The sequence below is a fragment of the Balaenoptera musculus genome, chromosome 9, assembly GCF_009873245.2.
Source record: "Balaenoptera musculus isolate JJ_BM4_2016_0621 chromosome 9, mBalMus1.pri.v3, whole genome shotgun sequence".
NCBI lineage: Eukaryota > Metazoa > Chordata > Mammalia > Artiodactyla > Balaenopteridae > Balaenoptera > Balaenoptera musculus.
In genome coordinates, this window is record NC_045793.1 from 30,048,133 (window position 1) to 30,064,947 (window position 16,815).

Below are 16,815 nucleotides of genomic sequence, written 5' to 3' on the forward strand. Positions count from 1 at the left end.
ATGAATTTTACTTTGATTCAACACAAAACCTATACATATCTACAACAGCTTACAAATGAAATAACTCATATTTGGATAGATTTAGAGTAAAAGGGGTCTCGTATTTACCTGCCCTCCAGACACTAACAAGTATCCCATAGAAAGTGATACAAATGCTCTGAGGAGAAACCCTGTGCCATCTTTCCACAGAGATCAGCCTCCTGTTCACTGAAGTAAAGGCAAATGACTGAGGTATAAAAAGTTCGGTCCTGCTTACACACCATTGAGTGCAGTGACATTCCTGGTCAAAGTTACAGGAAACTTGAACGCCTTTTTAAATCCCAACTGATCTGTGTTTTGTTTCTTCCCCACCGGTGGGCCTCCATTTCCAAGTATAGCCTTCCATTCATCACTGGAAAGCAGTGGTAAAAAGATGTAAAAGGTCATAATAACAACATAAGGAAATTCAAGTGAGAGAAATGACTACTTGGAGATTCTAAAGGAAGCAGAATGCTGTTTGAAGGCCTAACTTTCCAATACTTCTCACGGGCCCAGTCAAATTCTGTTGCCATTTAATCTGATTCTTTTGAGAAAGATAGCTCAGTTTAATGTATTTCCTTAAAGGTTGCCTTGATTAGGATTTAAAATAAACTTCTGTTTTTTTTGTACCACAACATATTTGCACTACTGTACACAGTAACAGTGACATTTTTGGCTTCTCACGGTAAAAAATCTGAGTTTTCCATATTAATTGAAAGTTTTCAGATGAGTAAGGGTACTATACCATTAGAAATTGCATGTCTAGGTATGTCTCCACTTTTACACAATCCAAGAGGCATAAACTGGAGCACATGGAAAACGAGTAACTCAGAATTACCTCCAGTGCACTCCTCGCCTGCTTGGTTCCTGCCCATTGTCTGTTCCCTCCATTCTCTGTTCCTCCAGTAAGAGAAAATTCAAAGAAGGCACTAAGCTTGAATAATACAACTCTCACCATAGGTTCTTTTGAGAAAAAATGAAGATCTTTATTTTTTTCTCGTTCAATTAAACTATTTCAAAGTCATGTGATTGGTAGATTGCCTATGACTACCAACACCACTCTGCTCAGGCACTTTCTCTTTTGGCAACTTTTCCAGACCTTCCCAGTCCAGGTCAGGTGTCAGCCTCTGGGCTTCTCCCAACCTTTGCAATGATCACGCTATACTGTAACGATCACTTCTCTCATTTGTCTTCTTCCACTAGAAATTTGGCACCTTGGAGGATCGTGGTGTGCACATGTAGAACAGATTCTTAGCTCAACAAAACTAGATGAATGAATAACAAGGTGACATCCCAAAAGTTGAAAAAGTGTTCTGGGCTTAATTGTGTTAAGTGGTCAGCTGGATTCCACTCTGTGAGAACATTTTAGGGATAACTGAGATTGCAAGGTTTCTGATGTGGGGCAGCAGAGTTACTCTGATACCTTCAATGAATAAAAGAGTCACTTCATTCCTGAGTGCCAGTCTGAAGCTGCTGTCCTTTTGCATTTGTGAAGTGAATTTCTGGATGATATCACCCAAATAATATGCCTCTTTTCTTGAATGTTTGACATGAAAAATGAGTCCCCTACCTGCACCTCACCCCCCAAAAGAGTCAGGTGTTTATAAAACAAAATATTTGTGTTACTTTTTTCTCTATTTTTGTAACTGATATGCTTTAACATGTACTTGTCTTTGAAATAGAATGGTGATTATAAAAAGTTCTGGGTAGGATGAGAACTCCATTGCCTCAATAATGAAATACAAGAGTTTCACGATCACTTTGTATGTTTATATTTTTCTCCAGGAGAATGAGAAATAGATGTATAGGGAAAACCTTCTGGTAACCAACTCCTATTCATAAGTGAAGCTTTCTTAAAATAAGTGCGATTTCATAGTTGTAATCGTGAATGTTTACACAATCATCTCTGTGCTGTGTGGTACATGAGGGTATAAACCTGTCTGCACATTACCAAGTCCTGTGATTCGGAATATAAAATGTCTTTCTCAGTTTTTCCCTTCTTTGCATTTCCACGGCCTCTGCCCAAGTTCTGATTTATACAACTTTTCAAAATATAGATTTTTGGATTTAAAAAGGTGCTCACACATTGTAAACATAAAGGTAATACACATCCATGTATCCCCTGCTTTCCGAAAGTTCAATTTATGCCACTTCGTTTTTCTGAAAGACCTACATTAAGACAGGCATTTTTCCTAAAAGTGAAAATCCTCTTTGGATTTCTTTTGGTTAGCAAAAATAGGTACTAATATAAGTCTTTCAGAAAAGCAAAGTGTTGTCAATTGAACTTTCCGAAAATCGGGGATACTCTTCACTTTCCTCCATTTCGATTTACTAAAGGCTTCATAGAAGCGCTCTACTTTTGGATAGCGGGGGAAACCTGTATTTAAAAAGACTTCTTCACATTTTGCCAACCGTAATTTACTACCTGAATTGGCTTCACGGCCATATGACCTTGGCATTCACACAGGGTCTGTGTGTAAAAGGATCCTGTGCTTGGTTTATTGCTCTGCTTTTGCCTTCTCAAAATTCTTAATAATTATTGAACACAGGGTCCTGCACTTCCATTCTGCCCTGGGCCTGGCAGAATATATGGCCAATCCTGTCACCATCCCACTCCTCCCCCTACTCCCCTCCACTTACGTAATCACTCTTTTTAAAAAATTAATTAAGTAATTAATTAATTTTGGCTGTGTTGGGTCTTCATTGCTGCCCGCAGGCTTTCTCTAGTTGTGGCGAGCGAGGGCTACTCTTCATCGCGGTGCACGGGTTTCTCACTGTGGTGGCTTCTCTTGTTGCGGAGCACGGGCTGTAGGCACGCGGGCTCAGTAGTTGTGGCTCGCGGGCTCTGGAGCGCAGGCTCAGCAGTTGTGGTGCACGGGCTTAGTTGCTCCGCAGAATGTGGGATCTTCCCGGACCAGGGATTGAACCCGTGTCCCCTGCATTGGCAGGCGGATTCTTAGCCACTGTGCCACCAGGGAAGTCCAACTTATGTAATCATTCTTAAGGGCTTGTTACTTCCAGAAATATTCCGTGTGTGTAAGCATGTCTGCATTAGGTTTTGCATTGATGAGATTATTCTATACGTATTCTTGACTTTCGTGGCTTCCTCAGTGTGGCGTGATAGAATTTTTCCATTAAACAGTCTCTGCCCCGCCCAGCACCATGCCCATTTCTTCCTGCCGTAGGCAGTCTCCATACTATTGCGGGATGGTTTTTCTAATTCTGGTTGTGCCGCTGCTCTGCTAAAAATGTACAATGGTTCCCTGCTGGGTATAAAGTAAATTGGCATCCTGGTAAACACAGCAGGCTCTGTAGGACCACTGCCAGTATGCTGGCAAATTTGAGTTTCTGAGCTTGCAAGTCTGAAGGATGCTTCTGGACCCAAAGAATCACTAAGAGAAGCCCTCACTGCCTAGCAGCCAGCTGGTCGGTCTGTACGGGGATCACGTGATCTGAACACAGGCCTTTATTTTCAGACTTTGTAACATCATCTCTCTCTAACGCATAGGAAGAAGAGATTTTCCCTTTTTCTTATCATTACTTTGTAGAGTTGCTAATAATTGAAATGAACAAAGACCGTATTGTGGACTTTGTGTTTGTGTCCTCCCGAAATTCACATGTTGAAACCCTAATTTCCCCCCTCCACACCTGCCCACCATGTGATGGTATTAGGAGGTGGAGCCTTAGAAGGTAATCAGGTCTAGATGAGGTCATGAAGGTGTTGGCCCCATAATGGGATTAGTGTCTTTATAAGAAGAGGGAGACATTAGAGGTCTCTCTGTCTCTGTCTCTCTACCTTATGAGGACATCGCAAAAAGGCAGCCAACAGAAGTCAGCAAGCGACCTCTCACCAGAACCCAACTGTGCTGGCACCCTGATCTTGGACTTCTCTGCCTCCAGAACTGTTGAGAAATAAATTTGTTTAAGTCACTCAGGCTATGGTATTTTAAGACCGACAGGGAAGGCATTTAGCTTTCTACAAAGTTGATTAATCTACAGCATGGGATTAGATCATATAGACTTATTCTTATTTTACAGATGAAGAAAATGAGCCTGAGAAACAACGTGTCCTGTCCAAAGCCATGGACTTTAGTGATGAACTTTAACATCTACTGACTTTCAGGTTAATAGACGGTGACATCTTGGAATCTTCCTGAGGTCAGAACGAGATTCTTAAAGAGTCTGGAGAAGTCTGACTTATGACAACGACTATTTTCATTGTTTCCAGTCCTACATTTCTAGGATATGGAGGTTGGGCTGTCCAAATTGGTGGTTCACACTGCCTGAGTAGTGGCCACTTACATACATGTGTGATCACAGGTGAATTACTCAATCTCTCTGAACTTTAATATTCTTAAGTAGAAAACGGATCTAAAAATATCTACCTTACAGACTTGTGAATAGGGATAAATAAAATTTTAACTTATTCATTTACTCAACGAATATTTATTACGTGACTATTATTTTACAAACGCTGTGCCAAGCTAGGAGATTATGGTAGTGAATCAAACACATTGGCTCCCCTCCTAAAGCTCACAGTCTGATAGGATTTAAGGTGTGAAAAAGTCAGTAGCACGGTTCTTTGCACAGAATCAATGCTCACTTAATAATACAGCAACAGAAGTTTCTGACATTTCTTTTCTTCCCTTCCCTTTTTTGAAACTAACTGATACTGCTGCTTTATCTTTAGACATCCTCTCAGTCACAAACTTTGGGGCATGTATATTAGAATCTCCATGAAGAAGAGGTCCATTCCCCTGCCTTGCTTCTCCCACCTGTCATTCTTCTTTAAACCATTTGCTGGTAGAAAATCTGAACATAGGCCTAATCTGAAAAATTGACATATATTTACTCCACTGTACTTTATGAATCATAGAGCTGCTTAAAAAAATCAGTTTTTGAAATCAGTCTTGCCCGTGCTTGAGAGTTTGCAAATAGTTTGTAAGGAAATGTCCATCTAATAAAAAGTACTTTGAAAGTCTGCAGAAGGGTTACTTACTTCATGTTAACCAAGCATCTCAGTCTATGTGCCCAGTTCGCACGTCCGAGAGCTCTGCCAGAATCTACCTAGTCAGAGCACGCCTAGCAAGGAGACACTGCATGTCCAAGAGATCAGCTTAGAAGCCGCACTAAAGGAAAAGCAGCCTAGCGAGGTCCACGCGAGACCTGCCCGGGAACGTGAGAGAAGATCAGGAAGGTTAGTGTGTAAAAACCATGCTATGCACGGGGTATGCTGAAGCAGAAGTCTTACATGCAGGAACACTGCACCGCCTGTGCGAGCCACAGATGGCTGTTTTAGCTGCAGTGCCTTGCGAGAGCTGCAGGTGACAAGGCCAGATGCTCTGAATCGCCAACTGTCAGTTGGCACGGCCAGCTCTTACCCATGTAGGTTGAGAAAGGCAGCATGGAACTGGGTCAGCACAGGACATGATCCTAAGAGCCTCAATCTGTCAAGTAGACTTATTTGGAAATAACTGAGCATTGTGAGCAAAAATTGTTAAGGCTCTTCTATGATAATGCATTCATTCAGAAAGCCAAACTGCATTCAGTTAGCTGTCCTCTGCAGAGTGAGGGAGCAGGAATTGGTCTAGTAGGTACAGTTCTGGTGCTGTGGGTGGTGTAAATGAAAGGTTTCCCCCACTGATCCAGAGCCTACCTTCCTTCCTCCCAGGCACTGCTGGACTTGAGGCTTAGTTAGGACACCATATTGACAGTTGTGAGGCTGCCAAGTGATTTCTCTCCAGTCACAGGTCCTGTTGTCTGAACAGCTAAGGCAAGGCACGATCCACTGGCCTGGAAGAGACAGCAAAACTTCTTTGGTTCCGTTTCTACGGGTGAAATTACAGTTTGCAAGTAAGTCTAGAATTCAGCGATGGCACAGCATTACAGAAATCACAGGGAGGAGACCACTCTTACATAAACCCAGTGGAGCAGTGCATGGCCTCCTGCCGACCAAACAGAATCTCAAGTAGTAATGTTCTGAAATAACACAGTTCATGCTGAAGTCAAGTATGAATTCTGTTCCGTAAAAACACATACTTAAAAAAAAATTAAAGTGACTGGGTACTACTCAATTATTATTTATTTTCAAAGAGTACACGAGGCACTTAATAGGACCAAAGTATATAGGGAGCCACTGATACTGAGGTAGCTGGCCACAGATATTTCCTAGCCTAACACATGCTTAGGTTACCAATCCAATAATAGTTATATTCTCTGCTCTCCAGAGATTCAAGATATGATAAGACAATTACTTTAATATTCTGATAATTTATTGTTCTGAAGACTAGTGATTGCTCCTTAATTTGATTGGTGGCCTTTTTGCTGTGAATATCTTCACCTCTTTCTAGCTCTGTCACCTTAATTTTTTCATCTGTTAGATGAGGTGTGTACTGTTCTCCTCACATGATTGGTATGAGGATTTAATGGGATAATGTATTTAAAGGACCCAGCACAGTTACCACATCATATTCACCTTTGTTAGCAGCTGATTTCAGGCACAAAGTAGGGCACAAGCTTTAGTAAATGTTTATAAGATAAATGAATATTCTCAAAAAGCTGCATTTAAGATCGTTCTTATTTTATTGATAAAGTAACATGCATTCAAAACACTGCAGCTTTTAGTGTGAGTGGACACATTAATAATTTATTAGAAAAATATCACGAAATGACTTTTGAGTTTTGTTTTTTCCTTGTTCATCTTTTCAGGAACGGAGTGTGAACCAGCATGTTAAACATGAAGCAGTTATTTGTGCCCTTTGTGGAGAATACCTTGATGTCTTCAACAATCATCTGCTCTACCCAAAAGGTCTTGCTTATGTTACTGCTTCATGTTTCTCTTCAAAATATTGAGGAGCTATGGGAATTCCCTGGTGGCGCAGTGGTTAAGAATCCGCCTGCCAACGCAGGGGACACGGGTTCGAACCCTGGTCCAGGAAGATCCCACATGTCGCGGAGCAACTAAGCCCGTGTGCCACAACTACTGACCCTGCACTCTAGAACTCACAAGCCACAACTACTGAGCCCACGTGCCACAACTACTGAAGCCTGAGCGCCTAGAACCCGTGCTCCGCAACAAGAGAAGCCACCGCAATGAGAAGCTCGCGCACCGCAACGAAGAGTAGCCCCCGCTCGCCACACGCAGCAACGAAGATCCAACGCAGCCAAATAAAGAAAGAAAGAAAAGAAAAACCTTTGTTTAAAAAAATATATTGAGGAGCTAAATATTCCCAGATAGTTTTTGAGTTAGAAAGGAAAGTTTTTAACAAGTTTATCCACTCTGGCTTTGATCTATGACTCTGCTAACAAAAGTATCTGGTGTGACACTAATTTTAGCAGGAAGAATTTCTACTTTCAGGGGATGAATAGGCTTCATTTTACATTTCATGACTCGGGGATGTCAGAATTGTGTATGTGAGGGTTTGTGTGTGTGGAAATAGTTACAAATAATAAAATAAGGAGAGAGATCTAGTTTATAGCTCTTACTGGTTGATCACAGAACAGCCATAAAAAGGAATGAAATTGGGTCATTCATAGAGACATGGATGGACCTAGAGTCTGTCATACCTAGTGAAGTAAGTCAGAAAGAGAAAAACAAATATCGTATATTAACGCATATATGTGGAATCTAGAAAAATGGTACAGATGAACCTATTTGCAGGGCAGGAATAGAGATGCAGACTTCTTAGAGAACGGACCTGTGGACATGGTTGGGGGAAGGGGTGGGTGGGATGAATTGGGAGATTGGGATGGACATAAATACACTACCATGTGTAAAACAGATAGCTAGTGGGAACCTGCTGTATAGCACAGGGAGCTCAGCTCGGTGCTCTGTGGTGACCTAGATGGGTGGGATGGAAGGGGGGTAGGAGGTCCAAGAGGGAGGGGATATATGTATACGTATAGCGGATTCACTTCGTTGTACAGCAGAAACTAACACACCATTGTAAAGCAACTATACCCCAATTAAAAAAAAAAAGTATGGGTATATTAAGAGAGAGAAACTGGAAGAAACAGAAGGAAATAGAAAGGAAAGGAGACGAGAAGAGTATGACTTCCAAGGAAGAGAAGAATACACAGCAGAATTGCTTTAGTGGAGGACTGTGCCAACGGGAGCTGAGCTACTGGACAGTCCAAAAGTAATGTGGACTTGTTTATTCCTCTTATCATACAATTTTTTCTTTGCTTTGATTTTTAAACTGAATGTGAATTCCAGAAAACTGCCTTATTCAATATCTACCCATTAAGTATACTATCTCCACAATTTCAGGTCCGGTGAATGACCTTCCATTTCTCTACATACATATCACTCTCCATCTAGGAGGATTTTCATTCAATACAGTATTGAAGTATGTACCCTGTTAGGTATTAGGCACTCTTGTTGTTAAAATAAGGTAATAACTAAGAAAGAAATAGTTAACATTGTTATAGCACCTCTCAGATGTCAGGGATATTCTGAGCACTTTAATATATTAACTTATTTAAACTCAGAACCACCCTATTATCACCCCCATTGTGCTAATGACTTAACTGGGACTCAGAAAGGTTAAGTTACTTGTCCAATATCTTCCAGCTAGGAGGTGGTAGACCCAGGACTGGAGCTGAAGAGTCAGCTCCAGAGTCCATGATGTTGATTATAATGTGAAACCTCAAAAATTATAATCAGCTGAGAAGGGTACAATTTACACATGTAAAAAGCTTAACAATAGGTAATTCATAATTAAGGAAAAATATCAGTGTGGTACTCAAAGAGCCTGGGCTTTGGAGACACACACACCTGGGCTCTCCTTCCAGGTAGCTCTGTGGACCTCAACTCAGTACATTAAAGTCACCTGGAAAGGTTTTTAAAATCCTCATGTCCAGGTCGTACCCTAGACTGATTACCTCAGAACCACTGGATATGGAACTCAGGTATCAGTATTTTTTTTTTAATGCTTTACAAGTGATTCCAATATGCAGTCAAGGTTGAGAACCGCTGTTTACCTTGGACAAATTACTTAATCTTTTCATGATTACATTTACTTCTCTTTAAGAAAAATATGGAGAGCATCGGCCACGGTGCCTTTATACTAGAAATCGATGAATATATTTTACCGTCCCCACCCAACTTCACCCTAAGCAAGCCATTGCAGTTCAGAATAAAGACAGCACCATGGGGGTCAGAGTTCTTTGGCAGGTTCCGTGGAGCAGATAAGATGTGAAGAGGGATTTGTGAATTGATAAGATTCGGAGAGGTGGAATGGATGATTTTAAGTGGAGACAGACCTGACAGGAGTGAGACTGAAGAAGTGACTGCTCTCCAAGACAGACCGTATATATTGGAGAGAAAAAGAAGGTCTGCTCGGTGAAAGGTGTTTCCAAGTTTGTAGATGGAGGGAATGGCAGTAATACTTAAAGATACAACACCGAACATTTGGGAAGCGGTGCTGAGGTTTGAATGGCAAAATGAAGACTGTTCTCAAAAGTGTTTGTTTCTCCATCCAATTCTCTTTTATAATTCTTCTGCGGTTTTCATTCAGAATATATCTTGCTTTCTAATTCTAATTTTGCCCTGGCATACAGGGTTTGTAATCAATAATCTACATCTTTCACATCTTTGTTTGGCTCCTAATACTATTTGGTTTAGACACGGCCTTTAAGTTTATCCTTCGTCGATGAATTCCTCAAGAAAACCTCCTTCTGAAAGAGTCTTTTTTTTTTCATAGAGATTTTGTGGGTTGTGGATACAGTTGGAAGGGGCCTGGGATCTCCTCTTTTCCATCCTCTTCTTTTACAGTGAGGATAACTGAGGCCCAAGATGTTAAATGACAGAAGTGGGATCATGCCAACAGGGCTGGACCAAAATCGAGGTCTCAGAGTCTCCAGTGTGCTGATCGTTTTATCACGTTAGGCTAGGTCAGCACATAATCATCAGTTGAAAATGCAACATGGCTCAGCAGTCTCTCTGGTAGCACTTATAGAAGAAAACCACAAACAGGTTGTCACAATCAATGTATTTGTATTTTTAAAAGCTGGATTTATTCAGTGGGTTCATGTACTCAGAGACTAGGTTTTTAAAAAGATTCTTAATTTTCTTTTTCATAAGACGGTGGTATGTTGGGGACATAAATGTGTTTCTGCAAATGAGATATTATTTAATAATACTTTGAAGGGCTCAGTTTTCCTCAGATCCTTGAGTATCTAACAGCATGTGTATCCCCTCCTCAAATACTGTCTCCCCACCCGACTCCCAAACTCGTTGACAGCTAGTTTTGCACAAACCAAGATCTTTGGCCATTTGCTGCTAAGGCTGAAGAAACAAGTGACCAATTGCATGCACAAAGATCCAAATATGTATTAGTTTGTGGGCATAAAATCACATGCACATAAAAAAAGATGCCTGATTGGGTCTCTGAAAACTTAGCTCCAATGGTTCATACTACTATATATTTATAGTCATAACTCTTTGCATTTTTGTATCGCTTAATAATGCCTTTTTTATTGTGAGTTAGTAATACTACTTGAAATAGACATCTGTATAACATCTGCAGGACTGGGCTTTCTTGACATTTTAAGTGATTCCGGCTCAACAAAAATTGTCAAGAAGAAGGACATAAATTCTGTGTTATATATTTAAACAATGAATGAATCAAAGCTGTGATTTCTGAAATAAAGTATGACATATGTCTCAGGGAATAACATTCTGAGGAATGAAATTGCCTTTTGGGAGAAGTTATTTAATTTATCATTATAGCTTTATATTTAATGCAAGCTAGATTTCAGCCATTTAAGTGAATTGGATTGGGTGATATAATGGAGAAAAGAAGTTTGACTTTGTGATTTAGGGCCATGGGGAGATGTAAAATCATATAAATGACAGCACTAAGTCCTGACTCTATAATGCTATAAAATAAGGCAGTTTTTACTTAAGAAGAAAAAATACATCTATATTTTCAATATTAGAAATATTAAAGTGTAAGTTGTTATATTTCCTTCCAAAAAAAGATACGATAAAAGTTTACATATTATAAAATGCAATCTAAATTATTTTCTTTAAATGTAATTCTCATTAATGATCATATAAATTTCTTCTTTCTGCAAATTAGAAGAATTATTTTTTCTTTACTGAGCAAAAGATTTTATTCTTAGGTTGTGTTTTATAGTTAAATTATTTTCAAAAGGCTAGAATTCAACTTAGTAAAAAAAAGTCACTCAAAATTATATTAGCTAGTGTTATTGAAAAACCATTTTTCAAGGAGAAAAAATGGATTCAGTTCTGCCAAATAACTGTAATGTGCTGTGAAAATAAGATTTTGGAGCCATTCTATGGCCTTATAAGCTAAAGCAAGAGTCCTAAAATAAACGTCCTTCCAATGTCATCTAATGTGACAACTTCTTTCTATAGAAGGGAGTCCTACCATCAAGGAAGGAAATCATCTCTGACAGCAAAAAAAAAAGTGCATTCTTGCCAACTGCTGTCTCTGATCTCACTCATTTACCTTGAATCTTTAGGTCTCTAGGACCTCAAGGATGGAGCTGTTATCTCTAGTTGATTGTGCCCTGCGGCTCATAGTCTTCTGTGAAAGAGAGGAGGGCTTGGATCTTGGTTTTAGTTCAGCAACTATTTTTAAATCATATCTCAGACACTGAAAGATGAATAAGGTACAATCTTTGCTCTGGACACACTTGTAATCTACGTGCCGCCATCAGTACAAACTTATTGCTGATGCACCTTTGACGTATTAATACATCTACCCTGTACTACACGTACACATACTCCTATATGTATATATTACATATATACATATCCATCATAAAACATAAAAATAAGCATAATTAAATAAAAATAAATGTACATATAGTTTCATCTTTACTGGCTTCTTCCCTGTGGATTGTTCTGTGCCACTCACTCCCCTTGCATGGCTGCAGTTTTCCACTTTGAAGACTACTGATTAGAGGAAGAGAGAGAAACATGTAAATTAGATACTTGAAATATAATGAGGTGAGTGCTATTTGTAGACATATGTCCAAGATATTCTGGGTGCATAGAAGAGAAGCAACTCTGGGGGTGGAGTAGTAAAGAAGGACTTCCTAGGGAGTAGGATATAGCATCAGGAGAAGTTAGATCAAGATGGGAAGAAGACTTTTAGGAGCAGGGAACAGTATGGACAAGAGCCTGGAGTCCTGCAGCTGATTATCAGCATGAAATGAGGTCAAGAGGCTAGAATGGGGCTTCCCGCGTGGCGCAGTGGTTAAGAATCCACCTGCCAATGCAGGGGGCACGGGTTCGATCCTTGGTCCGAGAAGATCCCACATGCCGTGGAGCAACTAAGCCTGTGCACCACAACTACTGAGCCTGCACTATAGGGCCCCCATGCCGCAACTACTGAGCCCATGTGCTGCAAGTACTGAAGCCTGCACGCCTAGAGCATGTGCTCCGCAGCAAAGAGTAGCCTCTGATCGTTGCAACTAGAGAAAGCCCATGCGTAGCAACGAAGACCCAATGCAGAGCAAAAAAAAAAGAAGAAAAAGAGGCTAGGACGAGTTGGCAGAGATAGGAGAGGTCAGATTATTGTCAGGTTAAGGAATATGGACTTGACTGGGGTGTCAACATTGTGGTTTTTTTTAAAGAGGCCTAACTACTCAAGTTACCAGAAGGCACCTGTGTTTTTTTTGTTTGGTTTTTTTTTTTTTTTTAATTTTATTTATTTCTGGGCTGCACTGGATCTTCATTGCTGCACCCGGGCTTTCTAGTTGTGGCGAGCGGGGGCTACGCTTAGTTGCAGTGTGCGGGCTTCTCATTGCGGTGACTTCTCTTGTTGCAGAGCATGGGCTTTAGGCACGCAGGCTTCAGTAGTTGCAGCATGTGGGCTCAGTAGTTGTGGCTTGCGGGCTTAGTTGCTCCACGGCATGTGGGATCTTCCTGGGCCAGGGATCGAACCCGTGTCCCCTGAATTGGCAGGCAGATTCTTAACCACTGTGCCACCAGGGAAGTCCCAAGGCCCCTGTTTTATGGCAGCCTCTCCTGTAAGGACCAGGCATGGCTTCAGAACAGGGCCTGGCATAAGTTACTGCAAGTTTAACGGACAGAAGAAGCTGCCACTTCTTGAGGAATCTCAGTAATGTATCTTCAACTTTTTGTTGAAGAACTTTTGACTCGGTTCAGTAGGAGGAACAGAATTAAGTTGTTTTATGATTCTCATAAATTGTCATCTGATAAAAAATACCTAGACACATTGGTGTCTCCTTTGTATATAAGAGTATATATCTCATTTAGCCAAGAATCATAAATCATACCACCTGACACACCATAATGGGTAAATTCCTCCCTATGCACTGACTGTAATTTATTATTTAGGACACATGTTCAAGAAATGCCCTCGTTTGTTAACCGTGCATGCCAAATTGCAATTTGTCCCACCCATTTGTGAAACTCATTTCCTGTTCAAGCTGTGGTGTGAAGTTCATGGCAAGGGTAGAAAAGCTCCTGAGTGTTTTCTCAGACTCTTTAGATGAAGGGAGACTTGGGGTCAGGAGGCCAGAGCAGTAACCAGGACTCGCAGAGAAGAAGCTCTTTGCTCCTCTTACTGCCTTGGAGGCATTTTTAGTTCCAGCTTTGGCTTAACCCCACTAGCCTCCACTGAAAGAATAGTGCTGGGGAAGGAAAGAAACAGGGGAAATAGACAGTGGCACCAAAGTGCCTCATTCCAGGTCTGCCCTAGGCGTAGGCAGGATTGAACACTGTAATTTGAATTTGACCTCATGATTTTCCTGCCTCTATGCATGCTCAATATATGGGAGACGTTAGTGACCATTCCCAAAGATTTTTTTTTTAACCAAAAGAAATGGTTTAAAACTGAACTTGTATCCTTTGCAGTTCTTTGGGTTCACAAGGTCAACTTATTTTGTACCTACTCTGTGGAAAGTATAGTGTTAAGTGAATTGGTAGAGTGTGAACAACTCAGACGCCCTGCCCTCATGCAGCTGACAGCCCAGGAAGACTGACATCAAACAATCAATTACACATTTAATCATTTAAATAATTGTGGAAATTGCCATGGAAGAAAAACACTGGGTGCTATGAAAATATGTAATAAGGAAAACAAGTCAGAGACTCAAGGAAGGCACTACGGTACAAGTGACTTTTTGGCTGAAATCTACAGGTGAATATGCATTAACTAGGCAAAGAGCAGAGGATGAAAGAAAAGCATTTGATAAATCAAAATATTTCACATATTAAAACAATGCATTTACATTAATTGTATGTGTTGTAGTTCATATTAATGAAAAAGTATCATATTACCTTGATTTTTTTGTGCAAGAATAATTTAATAAATAAACATCTACTACTTATCTATATAAAGGATTTTTTTTTTAAAGTATAAATTATATCCAGTGTAATAGTCACCTGTTGTTCGCCAGATGGACAGGTCTTTAGTCCCGGCTGTGAAATGGCTTCAATGTAGTCAGAGGAAATAGGCTGTAACCCGCAGGTTTCCTCTGGTTGAATCAGCAAACCACAATCCTGCATTAAAATGATAAAAATTAGCTGTATAGTAATTAACCTGACCTGTAGTAATAAAATCTACAAAACAAGACTTTCTGTGCCAAATAACTTTTGGATAAAAGGGAGCAATTCTTGTTTACCCTTCTCTTGATATCTATTCATCAATAGTTGTTTTTGCTATTAATAGCTACTTCCATTAGGGGATTCATATTAATAAATTCTAATGATAAGTTAATCTTTATTTTGGCATTGATACTCATGTTACTGCTCTGCCAATTTTTAAAGAAATAAATGCCAGTTTTACTTTAAAAATATACCTGTGTGTTGTTGACTCATTAAAAATATAACATCGTATAATAGAGGACAATATATCAAGGGGAAAAGACTCAATGTGAGAAAAGAAATGGGAAATATTTGGGGAGAATGTTAATTTAACAGATGAATTTCATTTCAATACACATTTATCAAGGATCTATGATATGCTAGAAATGGAATCAAATACATATATTTTATCTAAAACACCTTCACATATTTATAAAAGTAGGTAACAGCTCACTGCGATGAAATTCATTAGGGAGGCATGTTCTGTACTAAGCAATGCCTTCCATAGTCTTCCATATGCATTGGAGAGCGGCAGTTCGTTGGCTCTGAAATCTCTCCTCTGCTCTAGCAGGTCGTCCCGCTCTCATTTTCTCTTAGCTTATCCTGCAAAGCTACTGGCATCTGTACCTGTCCTGTGTCCCTCTATCCCACCTCACCTGGTTCCACTGCCACTCTTTTCACCGGGTTCTCTCAGGCTACCACAATTAAGGGCAGGTAAAAATGCTAAAATCACTCTGAGGAATGCTTTCTTCCTAATTGTGCATGGAGAGCATCTTTTTGTATTTTAGGTCTCTTGAAACGGTAGCACAGTTATGTGTTACTGTCTGTCGGCATCCTTTGTTTCCTTCATACTCTTCACCACTTGGTAATTGCATTGGTTATTTGTGCCTTTTCCACTAGACTGAATACTCCATGAGAATGGATAATTATTTTGCTCCCACATATACCCAGTCCCTAGCGTACAGTAGATAACGATAAATATTTGTTGAATGTGTAAAATGTTACAGTTAGTTGTCCCCCTTTTTATATTATAAATTCTCAGTAATGGAGAGAAATAATTGTTTTGACCTCTTGTTTGCTCTGTACCTCTGCCTCTAATGAGCAATTTCTGGTCACCTTCCCTCAGACTTTCAAACATCCTAACCACCAACTCAGATTCCTAGATCTCATACCAAAAGGTCCAGGATATTAAGGAAAAAAAGGAATGGAGGTAGTGTGCGACTTTTTGAAATCTTGACTTAGTATACATATTTTCATTTTTTAATTCATGACTGAAATTGAAGTTTAGGAAACTGATTAAAGTTAGAATTGTGATTTGTATTAAAATGTTCATTATAATAAAGCAGTTAAAAATAAAGTTTGTAATGATGTGAGAAGATTTAGTCTGAATAAACATCTATGAATGATATATGTTAATGTATGTGTGATATTTATCCATTTGTTTTTGGTGGAGACTAGACCTTTTTTGCCAGAAAAATGGTATTATGTATCTATCAGATTGAAAAAAAAATGTTTTATATCAAATGTTAGGGAGGGTGGGGAGAAATAATTACCATTATATACTGCTGATAAGGAGTACAAATTAGTTCAGCTACTTTGGAAGGTAGTTTATAGTAAAATTAAAAATTCACAGACTCCATAGCCCCAAAGTTAGACTTTTCAGAGTCTACTCCAGAAAAACCCTCATGCAATGCATAAAGAACATTGTAAAGACAGATCTAAATGAACGAAGATGGAGAGATTTCCCAGGCATACAATTAAGAAAAAACTGAAGACCTTGTTTTGTTCCAGAACAATACATTCCACATGAAGCACATTGTGAACATGCGGCAAAGTCATCTAAATTCCGGTATTTCAGACTGAGGTGTTGCGTTCAATTTATTAACAATGCAAATAATGTTGAAACACTTCTAAAAGTCTGGATTTAGATAAACATTTGTCTAGAGATGATTGTTTGGGGTCTCTGTGACGTGTGTGTGTGTGTGTGTGTGTGTGTGTGTGTGTGTGATTGCGCCCTAATACTCATCTGGAGGGCATTAGAAAGAGTCTAGATCCCAGATGCCAAAGCCCCAGCGGGTCTCTTCGAAGCTGAACATGTCATTGGCTGTATCAATCAATTAGAAAGATGTATTGTTAGGTGTGCTGATGGCTTATCCTGTAGGGAACCAAACTCAATCTCTGATGAGTGGGTGTGGGCTATTTCAGATATG

At 39.8% G+C, this 16,815-nt stretch overlaps 1 protein-coding gene across 1 annotated transcript in view; it reads right to left on the reverse strand.

Annotated features, from left to right (window-relative positions):
* CPED1 (cadherin like and PC-esterase domain containing 1) overlaps window positions 1–16,815 on the reverse strand; it is a 292,803-nt gene that overhangs the window by 34,036 nt on the left and 241,952 nt on the right. The window contains 2 exon segments of the mRNA XM_036864402.1: window positions 5,675–5,819; window positions 14,412–14,521. Coding sequence (XP_036720297.1) covers window positions 5,675–5,819; window positions 14,412–14,521 — 255 coding nt within the window.